This window comes from Lepisosteus platostomus, chromosome 12, assembly GCF_059453375.1.
Source record: "Lepisosteus platostomus isolate fLepPlt1 chromosome 12, fLepPlt1.hap1, whole genome shotgun sequence".
Lineage (NCBI taxonomy): Eukaryota > Metazoa > Chordata > Actinopteri > Semionotiformes > Lepisosteidae > Lepisosteus > Lepisosteus platostomus.
In genome coordinates this window covers 43,116,090-43,136,670 of record NC_142622.1, presented here as the reverse complement: position 1 = coordinate 43,136,670, position 20,581 = coordinate 43,116,090, and the positions used below count along the sequence as shown (strand labels likewise).

The 20,581-nt window shown below is 42.9% G+C and overlaps 1 protein-coding gene across 1 annotated transcript; it reads left to right on the top strand.

The window, feature by feature from the left end:
- The first annotated feature begins 768 nt into the window (after positions 1-768).
- Positions 769-20,425, top strand: LOC148651576 (acidic amino acid decarboxylase GADL1-like). Its single transcript, XM_088602088.1, has 15 exons — positions 769-937; positions 3,537-3,703; positions 4,235-4,361; positions 4,652-4,742; positions 5,178-5,287; positions 5,882-5,997; positions 7,312-7,391; positions 7,504-7,558; positions 8,458-8,574; positions 10,187-10,251; positions 10,389-10,470; positions 12,620-12,819; positions 15,108-15,159; positions 15,871-15,960; positions 18,290-20,425. Exons 1-15 carry the CDS (start codon positions 919-921, stop codon positions 18,461-18,463), a joined length of 1,545 nt encoding a protein of 514 aa, XP_088458214.1. The 5' UTR covers positions 769-918; the 3' UTR covers positions 18,464-20,425.
- Positions 20,426-20,581: the final 156 nt, after the last annotated feature.

The following is a 20,581-nucleotide window of genomic DNA, read 5'->3' as shown; positions in this document are numbered from 1 at the left end:
GGTTTGCAAAACAGATCCCAGCTGACTTAATACCACTACCTCAGAGGACTCGAGGCCACAGCACTTTCGTCTGTGGTCCTTGAGTGCTGAGCGTTGAAGTTCGTACTGCGTTTTGGATTGTATACGTTTTTAAACACTGAACGCCCCTAGAGTTAACAAAACCAAACCCTAGCTGTTTGCCTCAACCAAGGAACTCCTGTAGGTTACTGAAAATACTAATGTGGTCCAATGTTCCGGAATTCAGTGCCGAGACTGAAGGGGAGATATTTAAGAATTGTGTCGGTCTCGGAGCTGACAAATTTCTTTTGGGACTGTTTCATAATTGTCATATCTGACGGTCATACAACTTCAGCAAGACAACACTTATTTTGCACCTCTAATAAAACACCCCCCCCAACATTTCATCACGGTCATCGTTTAATATTCAGAATACTTTTTTTTTCTGTGTATTTAGGATTGCTGGGCACATTGCTTTAAATTCCGTTACGATATTCGGAAACTTTTAACCACCCCCCGTCTGAAGAAATACTTAAAAGCACGAATGTCTTTTAAGGAAGCATTTGTGAAACGCAAGGTAACCCTAGCTGGGATTTTTTGTCACCCTCCCAGGCGGGTCTGACCGCTACCGAGACAGTGTTTTTCCACCGAGCCAAAGGCTGTGTTTCATGTCCGGCTCCTTGCAGCACATGGAGCGAACCAGTGTTCTTCCATGACGAGCTGCCATGGGCCAAACATGGGATCTGTGCCAACGGGTCAGGATTACCGATACAGTGTGATGTCACAGAGTTCAGGCTGCCTGCAGGCTATAAATACGACCGCAGCTTGGGACGAGGTTAATTCATTTATGAATTGGGAAAAGCTCATTCTGCGAAACCGCAACACTCTTATCTGTTCGTCTGGATTTGAACATTTGCAGCGATGGAATCAATATCCTCTGGTATGTCATATGTATATATATATTATTGCATTTAGTTGTCGCGTATCCTCGGTCCTCTTGCAGGTGTTTAATTCAACTTGAACACAGCGCAAAATATTCGAAGTTGTTGTACAGTCAGCGGCAACAGACCACGAAAAATGTTAAATTTCAATTTAGTTTCAATGTCCCTGTACAGGCAAATCTACGTCTTGTTAATATTATATAATAATATTAACACTTGCAATCTTTGCTAGGCGTGGGTATGAGTCGCAGCAATGCCCTAAAACACACAGGGTCACACAGAATCGATGCAATCAAAGACAATCAGTGCAGTTTTTTTTCTGTCAGGAGGTACATTGATCGATGATGCCTTGTATCATCGCGATATTACTCGCGCAATCAGTATAATTAAACGCAGAACCAGCTTTCAAACACGTTTTTAGGAACCAGTAAAAAAATAAATGTTTATATTTGCATTGTAAAATATATAAAGCAACGTATTTTCTCTTAAACGTACTGTGATGCCGCACAGGTAAAGAGGTAAGATCTTTTTCTTTTTTTAAAAAAAACCAACCGATTAGAACATATTATTCAATAGTTCCTATTGCTGTAACTCGAGTCCTTAACTGGTGCATTTTGCATGCTCGGTATAAACCGGTGTAAGAAGATGTGAGAGCATGCCTTAATTTTGCACGGTGTATGAAAATATGAAATCTATTACTTTAGAAAAGAAGCTTGACATACATTTGCATTAACTGATAGTGATAGGAGAGTGCTCAAGTGTCCCCTTTCAGGTGTCCTGATCCGATAGCGAGAAGGATAATTTATGACTAGCTTTTAGCACGCCCCCTGCCGGAGAAAAATAACTGCTAGTCATCCCTACCGCAGGGGCTTTTGGTATCGAGTCTACTGGCAGGTTACTAGCAGGCTGAGAGACTATACCAAGGGATTTTAGTGCAGTTATACTGTATGCTGGTTTAGTGGGAAAACCTTTGCTAAACTGCATCTGAATCTGTAACAACTTAACTTCCAGTCTTTAGAAACAGGATTTCTTAAGGATTCGTTCATGAAAACTGACATAGCTCCAGAGATTTCCCAACCTTAAATTAAGGCGGGTAATTGAATATTAACGTTCGTAACTGGCACATTTCCTTGTCCTTATCCTCCCCCTCTAAAATTCAGAGCAGGTGGAAGGCTTTATTTCCTGCGTTAAAAATAAAAATATAGTGTCCATTCTAAAAGACAGCATGACAGGTTCTGGAGTCAGGGGGAAAGATGCAGTTTAAGGCTAGAAAGATCATTTCAAGGTGGAAAGGACAACCCTAACTTGTCATTTATGAACCCCACAGGAACCAAATATGAAGTGTTAGAATTCTTTTATATCTCATGGGAAGCATTATTGGGGGGGGAGGGAAATGACTGTTGAAATGAAAACAACAACATAAACAGAAATTGATACAAAATGATAAAACTCCTTTTACCCGAGTCTGGGTAAGACTGACTAGGAGCCAGAACCCCAGTGGTTGTCCTAGCACTGTTTCCGACATTAGAACTTATTTTTTTTACAGTAAACTCATGAGACGAGGCAATGAGAATACAATCCACATAAAATAAATCACCTAAAAAATGAAGCACTTCTTATATTTTCAATAATACTGTAACTACCATGTAGACTAGCTAGTGATTTGCACACAGTGAATGGCATTACTCTGTGTGTGGGAACTAACACTTTTCACAGATTTACATTTTCTTACCCACATCTTTTAAATATTTAACATACTGTACGTATAGCCAGAGGTGTTTACACAAACCTGTCTTTTAGACTGTACGATGTTTTTTGGACAATAAATTGCTATGTAATGCTACCATTGAACACTGGATCTCTGTGGTTACAGGATGAATGGATCTTTACTTGCTTTGAAACTTTAGACTGAAAACTTTAAAAAACCTAGGGAAAGTGCTAGTCATCAGTTTTCAGTACTACACAATTTCGTATCATACTGTAATTTAAGATTGGAAAACATTCTATGATCCTAGGTTTCTTTAACTTGTACCAAGGTTGTACTCTCACTGAAGATGAAATATTTGAAGACTGTCAGTTACACGTTTGGGTAATATGGCCGCCTGGTTGAGTGTTCATTGTTGGAAGCTGTTCAACACCAACAGTAACATGATCGTTCTGCACCACTTGGTCACGTACAAATCAATTAGCCCTGTTTGAGTTGCTGTGCATTTTTGCTGGCATTTCAGGCACATTGTTCAGTAATCTCCTCTCAACTAGGTGATCTCAATAAATCCCCGTTTGCTTATTTTACAAAGCTTAAAAGAGGAAAGTGTGTTTCGCCTTTCCCCTGCTTTAACCATCAGTCTGAAAGTAACAAACATCTATTACGTGATTGAATGATAGACTCCAAACACTCTAAATTCTTTTGTTAAAACAATTCTATGTGTCACTCATTAAAGTTACTAGGGATTTTATTCCCCTTCATGAACAAAGGCGTGTTGGAAGATGGGATATGTTACAGGCTACGATACTGCTCTGGTCTGCTGTGGTGTAAATGGAGCCACAGAAGACAGTGGGGTATTAGAAGAATATAGAAGTTGGATTTTTTTCTGGCAGAGAGCAATGCTGATAGCATCAGTCCAGTGAAGAACGCCGTCCTGGTGGATGGTGTGTTTCTGAACGGCCCGATACTGGACAGCAGGGCTGGGCAGCAGTTTGTGATGGAGGCCCTTCCTCTCATCGTGGAAGAGGCTATCCAGAAGGCAACAGACGTCAACGAAAAGGTGAGGCCAGTCTGAGTGAAACGGAAGCCGCCAGTGTAGAATGATAAACTGTCAGATAATTTAAAAGTCAGGGTTATCCACCCACTAATGCTGTCCCACATGACCTGCACTCCAGTGCCTTGGTGTTTTGTGACTCGTGTTTAAGAGGCTGCACATTTTAATTACACTTGGTTTCCAAGTTTTTAATTGCCTGATGCCACAGCAACAAGTCAGTGATGCAGGTACTCCGGCTAGTATGTTTCAGAGCTGTGCTCCAAGTGTTTTCCACAATACTTAAGTTGCCGGTGTGTTGCTGGAAAAAGACAGCAATCTTTTTTAAACAAGTATCACTGTATTACTCACTTACAATAACACAAGTTACTTTCTTGAATCCGCAAAGGTATCTGTAACCAGAAGGTCAAGCGAGAGACCGGTCCAGCCGTGAGAAGGAACAGTAACAGCCTGTCGTGCTTGTCGTGGTTGAAGACGCGCGTGCTTTCTGCTCTTTCCTGCAAGTGATGTGTTCCGCCTGCCTCTCCTCTCCTCCCCCAGGTGTGCGAGTGGCAGCCCCCCGAGCTGCTGAAGCACAGGCTGGACCTGGAGCTGCGGGAGAGAGGGGAGACTCACCAGCAGATCCTGGAGAGATGCCGCGAGGTCATTCGATACAGCGTGAAAACCGGTGAGCTGCAGCCCTCCTCCTAAAGCACTCCAGGCCTCCCCACACACACACACACACACACACACACACACACACACACACACACACACACACACACACGTGGACGCGGCGGGACTTCAGGACAAACCAAAAACAGAAACATCAACATACAGTACAAACATAAGAAGTGGTCTGCTCTGATTTACTGTCTCTGAAGGGAAGAGGGAATGCTGGGCTATGTTTATTTATTCTGTCACGCCTCATTTCAGCAAGAATTTTGATTTTTGTCCAACACTTCTCATCCTCCACAGGCCACCCCCGTTTCTTTAACCAGTTGTATGCTGGCCTGGATCCCTACTCGCTGGTTGGTCGTTTCATTACAGAGGCCTTGAATCCCAGCGTGTGAGTACTGGTGCTTCTCCCCCACCATCTGGGAAAATTGGTAAATTGAGCCTTAAGTCCTTAAGGAAGGCGTTTTCTCAAAATGGTGACAACGTGGATTATGTCAATGATATGAATGTACAGCAGTATGTTTAGTCAAAATGTTTAACGCCTAGAAAATGGGCCAAAGACATTTCTGGGTGCTGTAAAAAGGAAAGACAAAAACCCCAAGATTCTTCAAATGAATCAAACTTTAATTGTTTTTCAGCTTGGATTAATAATTATAGGTTCTCTGTTAACTGAATTTAAAGAACAACATAAAAAAAAAGGTTTTAGTGATCAAAGCACCACAAAGCAATAACTAATTTTGGAATTGTTAGGTAAAGTGTCTGTATTTAACTCTGTAGCTTTGTCATAGAAGACATTTCTCTGAACTACGTGTTATTCATTTGGTAGGTACACATATGAGGTGTCCCCAGTGTTTGTGTTAATAGAGGAGTCGGTGCTTAAGAAAATGATTGAGTTTGTTGGCTGGGAAGAAGGAGGCGATGGGATGTTCAGTCCAGGTGAGACACTTAATTCTTAATAAAGGTTTAGTAGTTTGGTCAAACTCTAACGTGACGAGGCACCTTCACAGGGATACAGTACTTGAAGTTTCTTTGCGGAGGAAATAGCAACCTGACCCTAAAGGTCGACACTGTCAACACTCTCCCTCACTTTGAGGGGAATGAGCTAGGGAGCAGCTACAAGGGTGAAGATGGGCGGGGTGAGAGTGAAGATATGCAAAGACAGCTTGGGTGGCAAGACAGTTATACGCTGGAGGGGGGAAGTGAATGACATTAAAGTTTGACCTCTGGAATGTCCATTCAGTAATATTCCAGAAATGTCATGAGATCACTTCATGATAAAAAGATATTGCATCATATGTCTCAATGAGTGATGGTAGCCAGTACCATTAGCGAACCACTACGTGTTTGGTATGGGTCATTAACTCACATGGTTGATCTCGGTTTTAATATGTTTTTTAAGGTTGATAAGATTGATTGTTTGCCTTGTAATAAAACTTGGGAAGGCCTCCAAAGTTTTGTCTGGCAGGCCCTTGTTATGTTATCATGCACATGTAACTGTTTTTTTTTTCTGTGTCGCTTCTCTGTTTCCAGGAGGTTCCATTTCAAACATGTATGCTGTCAATGTGGCCCGTCACAAATTATTCCCAAACATCAAAGAAGAGGGGCTCTCCGCCCAGCCTCGGCTGGTCATGTTCACGTCGGAAGAGGTACGAAAATGGAAAAACAGACCCGATTCTCTGCATAACCTGAGCAAGCAGCAAACGTCTTGGACACTGCTGCTACAGTGCTCCCCAGCCCTGCTCCTGCAGGAAAGTGGCCTGTTGCTTTTCATTCCAGCTGAGCTCTGGATCTCCAGTGCTAGTTGATTACTTAATCGATCCACTCGCTTGCTCAAACTTTTATTTGGGACTCAAAGTGTCAAAAATAATCTACTCCAAGGGTATAGAATACAGAGTTTCATGCTATTATTTCTGACTAAAGAAATCTTGCCAAGTAAGACACCCCCCCCACGATGGGAGGGGCCATGTATCCGACACAACCCACGATGGGAGGGGACATGTATCCGACACACCCCACGATGGGAGGGGCCATGTATCCGACACACCCCACGATGGGAGGGGCCATGTATCAGACACACCCCACGGTGGGAGGGGCCATGTATCAGACACACCCCACGGTGGGAGGGGCCATGTATCGGACACACCCCCACGATGGGAGGGGCCATGTATCCGACAAACTCACAATAAGCATCCTTTCCTTCTGCAGAAGTACATTTGATTACATTTCAGGCAACTGTCATGGAAATATAACTAGCAAGGAAGCCACAAGAGAGAGTTCTCACCTGAGTAAGGTCTTTATTTCAATATTGCAATATTGGGAGCCCTGCTGCCACTTCGCAAAGTGCAACAAGAGACTCAATTTGTTACAAGCAGTACAGGGTTTTTATAAGACGTTGCGCTGTAAAAAAGTTCAGCACTTGGTCCCTTCTAAAACTTCCCCTTTCTCTAAGAGAAAACAGATTACATCATAGAGCGAGAGAAGAAAAACTAAATTTGTTATTCAAAGCTTATCAGTTACTTTCAGCTAATTCTAATGACCCAGACAGCATATATTGTTTTGGTACATTGTCTTCTAAACTAACCTAAACAGTGTACTTTGTTGACGAACTGTTTTCTAAAATTCTGCACGCACTGTAGCACAGCAGTTACATCCTTGAAATATATTATCTAAAAGCACCAATATATTTTTTTCAAAGCTCTCTACATTTTTAGGAATCAATTTACTTATTAGATTTCCACTTCACAACACACCTGGAATAGGGTAGTTCTGAAGCTCCAGAACCGGAACAGGGTTGATGCCAATAACAAATCCCATTCGATAAGTTGGAAAATCTGCCGCACACTGAAAATGGCAACCCGGGGTTCCGAACGTGGCTGGAGCAGAACCCCGAAGGCCAGTGCTTCTAGGGAGCCGCTCTGCTCCTCTACGCGTAATGACTGTTTTATACCGTTTCTTCTCAGAGCCACTATTCAGTGCGCAAAGCCGCTGCCTTCCTTGGAATCGGCACCAGGAATGTGTATGTGGTTCCTGCAGACGACAGGTACGGAGAGCCCCGTCTCCCTTTCCTCTGGGCTGCAAGTTTCCCGTCTTGATGCCCCTTGCGTGTCATTTCACTCGGAACCGAAGATCAACTGCCTGTTTGTGTCCTTTAGGGGTAAGATGATTCCCGAGGAGCTGGAGAAACAGATCGAGTGGGCCAAGAGCGAGGTGAGACCTCGCACCATGAGGAATGACCTCTATTCACCATTCAGCCCCCGAGCGATTCTAGCGCCGGCTTTGATTTTCAAAGAAACTCTTGAGCGATTTCCACCCGAGGATTTAAACGCTATTTAGAAATCGGGAGAGTAAATGAAGCGTTGAAGTATTTTGCAAAAGGAGCATCTAACAAAATGTTGAATGCTTAAGGAAGACGTTGTCAGCTGGATGGGATGCATAGTTTTATGCAGTCGTACACAGTACGCTAATGATTTGCGGCGTATCATACCTTTCACCTAATCCTTTTCAGTCACACCGCATGACTCATTCTCATCGGCACTTGTGTTGCTTCAATTTCAGTTTAGCTACAGCTTTCAAATGTTCTCCATTGCTGCGTTCTAAGAAAACGTCAGTGACAGAGCTTGGAGAATGACACCAAAGACAACAGCTCAGATGCCGATTTACAAAAGGCACTGATGTCAATTCACTCTGGTGAATAGAAAGCTGAAAAGGAAGAAGGCCGCTTTGTGAGATCGCACGCGCCTGTACATGTAAAACCTAATAGGTTATGAAATGAGAACCATGTTTGGCCCCTGTAGAAAGGCAGAGTCATTTGTTTACGAGTCTATAGCTGAAGGACCACTGTGCCAGGAAATATTTGCAAAAGGTTATATTTGGTAACAGTCGGTTGCTTTAGAGGGAAAAATTGTATTGCATCTCACCATGCACAAAAAAAAAGCCAGACGTTCCGTTCTAAAAGTTGCTTTTACAGTCGGTGTGGTTGTGTGAGCCATGGAGACAGATCAAGTCGGAGCCTGGGAACCGCCGGCAGTGTCAGTGGTTTGGAGAAGGAAAAATGTGCGGAACAGGTCTGAGAGGAGTGTGTGTGTGTGTGTCTCTGTGTCTTGCAGGGCGCAGTCCCCTTCATGGTCAGTGCCACTGCTGGGACCACAGTGCTGGGGGCCTTCGATCCTCTGGAAGACATCGCAGATATCTGTGAAAGGAATGGCCTCTGGTTTCACGTTGATGTGAGTTTACCGACACGGCAGATCATCGACATCATTCTGGGGCACAATGAAAACTACACCATGTAAGAAACCATATACCCCACCCCATGGGACCTGCCCCCCCCATCAGAAATCATAGAATTTCATCCCTCTATTTCTTGGAAAACATTCGGATTTTGGCTTCAGCATCAAGGCCGCATGGCTTGTTCCCCATTCCCACAACTCTTTGTGTGAAGACGTGCCTGTTCGCTCTCGGGCTTAAGTGCACATAGTCTTCACTTGGGACCTACAGTTCATCTTTCACTGCTGATCCATTGGCTTGACTCTGTCAATGCCCCTGAGGATTCTGAATACGTGGGTCAGGCCTCCTTGTGGTGTTGTATTTCTCTTTGAGACTGTAAAGGTTCGGCTCTTTTAGCCTGTCAACATAGGACATTTAAGCCTCAGATTGTATCCAGTTATTCTTCTCTAGACTGACTCCAAAGCAGCAATATCTTTTTTTGTAACAAGGTGATCAAAATTGTGCTCTGTATTCTAATTCAGGTTGTGACACCCTATTTTTATAAAACTAGGATAATCAGCTTATTTATGAAAGAGGAAACCTATCGCCCTATTTCTAAAATAGGAACTCCAACAGGTCAGCCAGAGTAAAACAGTCACAGGACAATACACAAAACAACCTTACCAAAACTAAAGCCTAGCTTTTTGAGCTGCTATCTAGACTTCTTCATTTTCCAATTAACAGTAGATGGACAGCTAAGCTGTTTACTACCTGTGTACAACACACTTCTCTCAAAAGCACTTCAAAATAATTCAGACTCACATGATTTTCATTGGTCTCTCACTCAGTCCATAGATTCCTTGTCCTGTTCTCTCTGGTGCAGCTCACATAACAGCTCACATCTGCCCTCTATCTTAATACAAGTGGTAACTAACAATTGGAACCTTCTGTTTCCTGGTTTTTAAATTGTCTCCTGACCAATGCTCTTGCACCAACCAATCAGGTGACAGAAGGCTGCAGGTCTTTCCCCACAGCATTCTGGGAAATGTGGTCCAGACAAAAATGTTCACAGTACTTCCTTCTTAGACAGGTCTTGATAGTATATTTATTGCAAAATGTTAACATTACATGCTTTGATTTAGATGATACTTTTTAAAATCTATATTTTAACATTTACTTCTGCACGTTCATGTTTAAAAGACTTAAACTGTGTCTACATTAACACGTCGGTCTTTTTATACTGTAAGTAGCCTCTTTGAGCTGAGTATCTCCCATTTTGTACTCATAGATTCTTTTTTCCTACATGCATATAATATTGATATAATAATTTGAGAATTAAACTTATACGATTTTTAGAACTTTTTAGAACTTCTAAAACTAAAAATGTCAAATTGTATGAGTTGTGTGTGTCCATTACTGTTGATTTTTGCTTGATCAGCTCTAACGCGTTGGTTAAGCAAGACCTATCTTTTCTAAATCCTTGTTGACTGTCCCCAGGGACACTGGATTCTGAGGGTTTAGCAACAGACTTCCAGACATTTTGTAGAATTTCTTGGTTTTCTTCCTGACCGTATGATGAGTTTCTAGCAGCCAGGTAGGCTGACATTTGGTCCTTCATTCCTTCATTTCCAGGCTTGCTGGGGAGGCAGTGCGTTGTTGTCCAGGAAGTACTGTCATCTTCTCAAAGGCATCCAAAGGTGAACTCTCTCCCACTTTGTAATTATTATCTCGGTCGTCTGTAATGCAAAGCACAGACACTGTGACCGGCTGTTATATGCGAGGTGCTCTTTCATTTGCCTTACCCATTACTTTGTGTGTCCCTTGTATTTCATAGAGCAAACTCAGTAGCTTGGAACCCTCACAAAATGCTGATGGCTGGTCTGCAGTGCTGTGCGTTCGTAGTGAGAGACAAAACAGTAAGTCGTCTCTCATCTTACCGTTTCCTCCTTACAGAAGGCGTTAGGCTGAGACCAGGAAGTGAGTAAAATCTGCTTTATTTCCTGAGGTTTATAGAAAAGTGCATCTCACAGCAAGGTCATTGGTAGAAGAAAATTTAAATGACTGGTGCCTAAGGTTGGTACAGTAGCTTCATCCAGTGAAATGTTGATTAGTATGCACACAGAGGGCCCATAGTGTGAAAGTGGACGACAGAGATATGTCAGTAGAAGACATCACTTTACACAAAGATAGCTTTAGAAGATTAGAATCAGTGATCAATGGGAAAAATAGCCTATAATCAATTTCTGTAGTTCTGACTACGTTTTAATCAAATAAAAAAAGGTTTTAAAGGATGCAGAGATTGGTAGATGTTTCTGCACTGTTAGAGCAGTGTCCCAGGCTGATCCCTATCTTTGAGATCACGAGAATGCATTGCTGGATTACAGGCCAGTGCTTAAGTCCTTATTCTCATTAATTTCTGTGACAGATACTACCCAGCCATGCGATTAAGTCTGTGCTCAACAGAACTGGCTGCAAAGTGAGCAAGTGTGCTCTGCCAACGTCATGCCATTAGACCAAATGACCCCCCTTGACCCCACATTACAGACACCATCTCACAGGCAGTGGTGGACATAGCAGGCAGATAGTGCTTCGTGTTTCCCAGCAGGAGTTGCCCGGAATGATTAGAAGAGATAAAAGACTGCAGTAGGTGGTTAAGAGAAGCACGGCCTTAATTAGGAGATTTAGTATTTGCTCCGTTTGTTTCCAGTGGAATTTAGCTGATCTTCCATGTAAAGAGACCTGTAGACTTCCAATGTGTGCTTTCAGGAAATGTAATTTGCTTGTTTTTTATTCTTTAATAAGCGGTGCACAACTGGTCGATGAGAATAAACACAGAAACTAAAAAGGAACCCCAGTAACAACATTATTCGGCTCAAAGACGTCTCTGCGGTAGAGGCAGAGAATTCTGTTTAATTTTAAGGCTTGTAACACATGACTGTCTGCGAGACAGCTTCCTCCTGATTAATATTTCTCTGACCTTTCCATAACTTAGCCAGCAGACGGATGATACTGGGCTTTGAGGAGATTTGGCTAAGTGGTGTTTTAGGACAGATGAAGATTAATGTACAGGTTTCATCCCTGGAGTAAATGCTCGGACGTCCATTTACGTTCTCAGAGTGGGGAAAAAAACCTCTTCTAATACATTAGAATGGAATACATTGAACAGTTGGTTGCTGCGGACCATCAAGAGATATGTAAACGAGCACACAGTAACAGGGCTTAAATAATAGATGAGCTTCAGCAACCCAAGGTCTTGAAAAGTTACTGGGCACAATCTGAAATTCAAAGATTCCCCCCCGGGCGATGTTTATTTCTGATGACAGTACTGTTTCTGTCTGCTGTTAAACAATGTCTACCGATACTCAACCTCTGTGAAGCTGTTTGTGATGGAGGTTAACCTTGTCTGCTCTCTTAGCAAAATCCTTCTTTATTTGAGACCGAAATAAACAGAGGAATTTGTTGGAGCTAAGGTATCCCAGCAGCAGCCCCCTGCTTTCTACATGTGTGAGGGGATTCTGTGTACAGTTCAATTGAGAGATATAATAAAGCTTCACTGGCAAAAAACCCAAGGTGTATTGCATTTAAAGGCAGGAACTAACAGCAGTGAAGAAGTTGAATCTAATGTGGCAGCGTTCTATTATAGTTAAATAAAGGAAAACCGTTTTCAGCCATCAGTTTTAAGGGTGCAGGGAACAAGGGAAGGTTTATTCCATGCTGGAAAGAGAAGAAAAGAAACACTTCTTCGGGTGTGGGAGAGAGAGGCGTGGGAGAATAATTTTTAGCAGACGTTTCAACAAATGAGGACAAGGTTTTCAGGCTGCTTTGGTCAAGTTGGTTGGGCTTGGTTTGGCCATCTCCTGCAGCATGTTCTCCCACCGTCAGGCCCTCAGCCTGATTCACCAAACAGCTTCTCCGTGGCTCCTTCTGCCTCACCTCACTGTCTCCACGGAGTGGTCTTTCGCCCCCCTCTGTGTCTGCCTTCACACACCAGGGTCCACAGAGAGCACTGCAGCCACTCAGACGCGTCCTCGGCTGACGGCCCCTGGCTGCCTGTCCTTGTTTCAGGGCCTCCTGCAGCGGTGCCACTCTGCCCAGGCTTCATACCTCTTCCAGCCGGACAAATTCTACGACATCGGCTACGACACGGGAGACAAGTCGATCCAGTGCAGCCGCAAGCCTGACGCCTTCAAGTTCTGGCTGATGTGGAAGGCCATCGGGACGCAGGGTCTGGAGGAGAGAGTGAACAGGGCCCTGGCACTGTCAAAGTAAGTCCTGGCAGTCCTCAGGTTTCTGTTGTCCATGTGACTGATGTTTTAATGCCACCTGCACAGCTGCCTGAGACTACTGTGAGCGATTTAAATCGGTTTTCTTCCTGTATTTATAACACAGCTTTGGAAGCTCCAAGGTTAGGCTGGAGTTATTTTAAAGGACAATTAGCATTTTAATTGTCTTTATTTTTTGCTGTATGTGATTTTAAATGTACTAAAAAAAAACACACAAAAAACTTGCATTTTATATGTACATATACTGTACTGTATAAGCTATTTTAAAAGCCTTTTCCACCCAAAGAAGAGCCTTTTTTTCAACAAACTTAAGTGCAAAGGTTTAATGGTAATAATTTAACCAGAGAAAAGGTGCACAGAAAAGAAGAATGTGCTTCCACTGTGACGGTGGTGTTTTGGACAATGATGGTGTATATTTGGGACCAAATTGTGCACTGTAGCAAAAAGCTTTTGAAGCTGTTGTGTGAAAGTGCAGGCGCACAAACACTAGTGATGTGTTAGCTCTTCAGCACAAGGAAGATAGTGATAGTGACACTAAACTGTGACACGTGTATCTGTGCTTTGCCTTAATTCAAAGGCTGTTTGAATGACTTTTTTACCTTTTAAACTAGGAGCAGTAGATTGTATCAGAAGTGACACAGGGATACAGTATGTCATTAAAAGTATCGACATGACACTACATACCCAGTGTTGGTGAGGTCAGGCATGACAGGAAAAGAAAGCCTCATCCCATAGGGAGGAAGAACTGATTCTTCTGTTTTGAATGGGGCTCACTGACTTACTCCATGCAGTCCCGCCTGCCAAAAAAAGGTCCTATGTGCAAGGTCAACTCTCCAGCGAGAGGGATCAGTTGAATCAAGAAGGGTCCCTGTGACAGTGTTTCCAAAATAGATGTGCACCGGTCATAACCCAGTGAACTTTACTTGAGTATGGGGATTTTCCACTACGCACTGACCCTGACACTGACACTGACACTGAAAGACTTCATTCATCCATCTTGGTAGACTGCCATGACATACAATCAATGACCAAAACCACTGATTTCAATACCACTTTAAGTTGTCCTTAAAGTTATTATTGCAAAATAAGCTGTAGACAAAGAGGGGAGCTTTATGGTAAAAGGCACTCTTGAGCATAAGGCCATGTTTAACACGGGGCAGGACTCCAGTACAGAGCACTGACACATTCCAGATGCCTTTCATTGCCTGTCTGGCCACGTGCCAGAGTGATATTTCTTACTAACTGCTTCACCTTTAAAGATCATGAGCAAAGTGCCCAGGGCATCTAACCTACTGTACAAGCTCCTACCAATACAGAGGCTGCAATCGGTGGAGTTGCATTGTCATGCAAAACATGCAGAGAGATCCGAGCTATCATGCAGTGCTTCACACTTTTCCAAGTTCTGCCCAGGTATTATAGTAGACAGTCATGCTTTTTAGATTCATATTTTTTTTTTTAATATGTGGTTCGGTTGTAAGTACCTTAGAAACACTTAGGGCCATAATCACAGAGGTTTCCCTTCATGCTTTGTGGTAATAGGTTTGGATGGACGGGTCATTCAGAAGCTGCAGCACTCTAGCCGGAGGATTACCTGAGGAGCTAATCCTCTGTTTCCATGCCCTTCCATGCTGTCTGATAGTTTCCCGTGGCTATTATCCACACCGAAGCTTCCCTGTAAGCTGTCTGGTACTAGACTCACACAGACGTGCACAGAAGGGCCTATACTGTACGTTAGGCGTGACCTCCACTGTGATCTGTCACAGGATAAATCCTCAAGCGTATTTTCTTAAGGCAGCAGATGTGTCAGCTTCCGAGACATTTCTTTGCATCTATAATTTGTTTACTCTCGGACTCCATTTATCACAGTCTTCTGCTGTGCATTGTGGTTTGTCTTATTGGGGACCATGTTGCCATACTTCAGGAGAGCGGAACGGAATGAGCTTTAGCCGACCTCAGCCTGGAACAAATGTGCCAATGCAAATAAAATCCCCAGGGCCTTGCACCGCAGGGCGCCAGATTCGTTTCCCAGAATATCTTAAAAGTGACCGAGTGTGAAAAAACAATGTGCCATGAGGTTGACTTAAATCATTAAATCATTTTTATTTAGTCATCTTTAGACGATGAAAATGGTAGTGTTCCTGATTATGCTGTGGGCTGCTAAATGTTCACAATGTTCTGTGGGAGAAGGTACCTGCTCTGGGGTCTGGGAACGTCAGTGCTGTTGTGCTGCCTTTGCACTCAACTGTTTTCTCGTTGTTTTCTGGTTGCAGGTATTTAGCAGAGGAAGTCAAGAACAGAGAGGGGTTCCGGCTGCTCCTGGAGGTACGGACTTCCAGCAGTTATGTGCCGTTCACTTCAGCAATAACTTTCTCAAATAAGAGAAGAACCCGATAGTTAGATCTACACAGCTTGCAACATACAGTAGGTTCATACATTCATGCAGGGACATACATTGCGAACAAGTGGGGTCTAATTAATCCAGATATTGAGCTGATCTGAGATGACTGCAAAAGTGGCTCATCGGCACGCAGCAAGTGACTGGGTCTGCTGAAGCCCTTTCGAAGCCACTGGTGTGCAGGACTGCAGCTGACGTTCTGCCATCTGATACTCTGTGTAGTAAGGTGACACGCTGGCACAGAGGTTAGCATTGCTGCCTTGCAGAGCGGGGGAAAATCGGCCCTGGTGTGTGTGTGTGTGTGTGTGTGTGTGTGCCCTGTGATGAACTGGCATGCCGTCCAGGGTGTTCCCTGCCTTGTGCCCTTTACTTCCATTACAATACCCTGTTGGGAAAGGGACGAATGGATATTCTGTGTGGTCTACAGTTCATGACTCCATTCATCCAAGAGCAGTTTGCATTATCCTTATTATTTGCTCAGCACACTCGCCTATCCAGGGCAAATGCGATATCCGCATTCAAAGTTGACCTCATGCCTGCGATTGGACCAAGACCACTGAATGTGTGAAAAGGGAGGATTTTTTGTAAAGGCCTCGGTGAGCAGAGCTTTGCAGTTCATCTTTTATTTTTCTTTTTAGCCTGAATATGCAAATGTGTGCTTTTGGTACGTCCCTCCCAGCCTGAGGAAGACTCCTGAAGGCCCCGAGTTCTGGAAGAAGCTACATGAGGTGAGTCTTGAAGTGGGAAGGATAAGTACCAGCCTCTTGTTAATTTTCTTATTGGTCGTGGGACTGAGATCAGGCAGAGACCTGAAGATTTCAGACCTGCATGATCATTGACAAATACTCAAAGACCAAGCCAAGTTGCCAAATTGTAACAAAATTGTAAAAAAGCAGTACTAATTTAACTAACAGCTTTGGAATTTGTTTTCCAACTCTTACATTAAAGCTAAATATGAGAAATAGTGTCGGAGGCGAACATCGAAAAGGTACAGCTTGAACACACTAACTGTAACCCAGTGTAACACCGAAGAAGCAGAGTGTCAATACAGAGACAGACCAGAAGAGGGCAGCCAACAGCAGGGTATTTGGAGAAAGGTCCTGATTTGTACTAGGAAAAACTAAAACCAAGTTGTTTTTGACTCTGGTCGGTTCCATTAATACCACGTATAGTGGACACTTTCACCTCTAACTGTGTTGGTCATGTGCTCCTTCGAAGTATTTGCAGGTGTAATTCAGGATGTAAGCGTGAAAGATATTTCATAGCCTCACCTTTTGCTCTGGACCTGGGACCTGGTGAAACTTGGCATCATTTTGAAATGTATTAAAGGAAGAAAAAAATGTTTTTATTTTTTAAGCACGTGTACTGTACGTGCACATTTTGCCGTTGGCGTTTGCCGTGGTAGATTTGAAGTGCCTTCGCATAAACAAGTGTGGATTGGCGAGTACAGCTGTGTTTGTCTGACCTTTGCAGAAAGCTGGTGTTTCATTTTTGGGCTCCCAGAGGAAGTACTGATAACAAATTTAGGACTAAATGCAAAAAGTACATATTCAAACACAGAAAGGATTTTGTGGTTGTGTAGTATAGCAGTAATTTATTATTAGTGGTTTAGGGAAGTGGGCCCAGAACAAATTCTAGACAAAAGCAAAACATGTTTGGGTTTCTGGAGAGCTTTGGCAGCACGAACAAAGCTGTTAAAAAAGACCTCGGATTTGTTGTAGCAGCCTGTCGACTGAGCCCACTGGAATGACAGCGCGTTGACCCTCTCGTAATGCACTTCCAGAAACCTTTTACCACTTTAACACGGTGGATCTGGGAAAATGAGGATGGAAAAAGTGGGGGCTACTCAACAGCAAGCCTCTGAAGTCATTTGTTACTGTGCTGTTACATTTCATGGCTTTCTTTGTCCGTGTTATTTTTTAAATAAATCTCTGCTCAGCTTTCCCCGGTCTATTGCCAAACAAGGGACAATGCTAAATGAAGATCAGTATGTGAAACAGCAGATGGTGTAAGATCTAGTCACATAATAACTAGACCAGGGTTACTCAACTTCCAGTCCAATTTGCTCCATTTGTTGCTGCAACTCCTTCATCCCTGTACTGACCCTTCCAATTATCCCGTCAGTAAACAGCTGAGGGCATCAAAATGGTGTAATGGCTTGGAGGTGTAATGGCTGCAGTAGACTCTGTTGTTTAGGTTCTGTGCTGAACGAGATCACGCTACAAAATCTAGACTCCTGTCTGGGAAATAACTGTAAGAATAAATATTCCTGACAGAGCAGGTGCTGCTATTTTAACATGTGAACGTTTTTTCTGGGGGGGGGGTGTAAACATTTCCAAGAATTCCCAAACAGAAAGGCCATCACGTAATAAGCCAGGCACAGTTTTTGGTAGTTCTTGGGTTTGAGATTTGTCAGCTCTTTCCAACAATTCCATCACAGAGGACCGTCACCACCCCGGGCATGAGCTCTTCACCCCACTGCCCTCAGGCAAGAGATATAAGAGCATACGGACACTTACCACCAGATTCTTCAATAGCTTCTATCCACAAGCAGTGAGACTGGCGAACACATTTAGCCATCCCCCTCGGACCACACCTACACCATCACCATCTACCTCATTGTAATTTATTTATTGTACGTCTCCAGTCAGTGTTTACCCGTCTGTATTGTTTACATTCAAACTGTCTACATGTTTACTTGCACATTGTCTATTGTTTGTTTGCACATTGTCTTGATGCACTGTCTGCACTTTGTCTTGTTTTTTTACACTTGTTTTACAATCGAGAGACTTCTGTCAGTAAGAATTCCATTGTACCAGTACCGGTTACATATGGCAATAAGGTTCAAGTTCAAGTTCAATGATGTGGTCTGAACTAAAGCGATCCGAAAACCTCACCTGACCCGCATGTGAAATAGATGTTCTCCCATGGGATGTCACACTCCCCCGAACACGTAAGCAGACGAGATGCCCAGAATGGGCTCTTGACTCACCTGGTGGTGATGACACCCCTCTGGACATCGCGACTGTGGTCGCTGAGCGTCTGCTGTTCCGACAGGTTGCGCCCGTGATCAAGGAGAGGATGATGAAGAAGGGAACCATGATGGTGGGATACCAGCCTCACAGAGACAAGGTGAACTTCTTCCGCCAGATCATCATCAGCCCTCAGGTGAGCCGAGAGGACGTGGACTTTGTGCTGCAGGAGATGGAGACGCTGGGAAAGGACCTGTAACAGCAACTGTCTCCTCGAGCTGTTCTGAAGTACGGTAAATACCTTTCGTGTGGTGTCAACCACAGACTTTTAAGTAGGTTAAAAAAAAATAGTTTCCACACACACCTTGTGAAAAGGGACTCGGAGACCCCTCCCGAAACAAAACACAATCTGTACAAGCTGGCGTGAAGGAAGAGAATGAAGAGTACGATTCATGTCATCTTTGCACTGATGCACATTGACATTGACTGTGATGCACAGTCTTTGGCTCTAAGAGAATATTTTTTTTAACGTGAAATGTTAACGTTTTTAAAATTTATTATTTTGCTTGTTTGGCTTAAGATGACTTGGAAACCATGCAAAATTGGAACAAAAAGTTGATTTTGGCCTGTTAGAACAAAATGCAGCACCTGAGATTTTTTCTGTCATGTTTTCTGAACACTGTTATCAACCTACTACACAGTTTAACTTTTCAAAATATTACAGACCTGCAGTAGAAATGCAGACATCATTCTTGATCGTACACCACAACAGAGACAAGTTATTTATTCTAATATAGAATATATGTATCAATCACACACTCAATCAATCAACAGGTTGATTGCATTTGTATAGCCCTTCTCATCTCAAATGATCCCAAAGCACTTTACATACAGGAGAAGACCCAGATCACGCAGCATATCAAAGCAGGTCCTGTGGAGAAGAGAGAAATTGTTTCACCAGTGGGGTCAATGGGGGATTTTAGGGAGACCAGACTGTGCAAACCAAGACTGCATTTTAACCCTACACTGCGATAACCAGTGCAATGGGATTGTTAATGGCTAGGCAGGACCTTGGCTTAATATCTCACTCCAAGGGCTGTGCCTCACCCAGAAGTGTCACCTGCTACCATTGGTTTGGGGAAATTTGGGTCCAGAGTAAACAGTGCCACCTACTGGTCCACATGAAGTGCAGGAGCATCTGGGCTTTCCTTAGAGGTTTAATTTCCCAGGACCCAGCAGGCCCACATCGAATTCATATTCATACATGAAAACATATGAACCTATATTCATATACTGGTCGGTGTAATGAGGTGAGCTTTCACTACAGGGGACTATCACTTGTCTTCATGAATCTAGTCCTGTGAAATGTGTGTGAAGTAAGAATAGGTCCACTAAAGTACAAGTGTCTTGGTTGTAAACGTAACAGCTCAATGTATTTGTAAATAATGTGAATGTATTTACGATGTAAAGCAGGTAGCACAGTAATCTCCAGCGCTGCCGTAAGGTTCATGACCGTTAATACACCCGGCACTTAAGCTGAGCAGAAGGACGAGTGTCAATGCCTTCAGCTTGCTCTTTGAAATATTTCACAGCAGTCATTTCCTGCGCAGTGGTCTTGGGTAGTACTGAGATCCTGTTTTTTAAATAAATAAATGTTAAGGGAGACAGGAGTTTTAAAAATTCCCATTTGTTTCTTTGACTTGTGTAATGCTGTGCTTAGTTTTGTCAAGTTTCCCATCCAATCCATGTTTCTAAGACAAAGACAATGGTGACATTGTTTTACCTCATGAGTATTTGTACTTTCGTGTTTTTTTCTCTAGTGTTTTTTTCCTGTTATTGTTTTTGTGCTGAGATATTTCTTTTTCAGCATGTTCAGAATGAGTTTTGCATTCCTTTCCTTATCCAATAAGTTGTAAGAAAATGCACTTTGTAAATGTTTATTTTGTTACAAAGTATGTGTTTACATACCACTTCCAGCTTGGTAATATTAGAAATGTTGGTGAATTTTATATTAAGGACGGAACACATTATTAACAGCTCAAAAGCATAACACAGAAATAAACAAGAGAATGTCTGTATAAAAGATTTGTACAGTGTGTCCCAAGAAAATGCAGCACTTTATTTAAGAAACTGCTTTTTTGGGGTAATGTATGGGCAATTTATAATTTTTTGTCAGGTCTGAAAATTGGATAAATAAACAAAATAAAACTTACCTTCATAACTGTAGTGCATTTTCTGTCTTCTGAATGCAATTTGGGTGCAACCTGAAGGATTTCTAAATATTTATTGTTTGAGTTAAAGAGTGTGTATGTTTACCTCAAACAACACTGAAATAAATCAACAACACACACCCCCTTTGTAAAATATATTGGGAGGG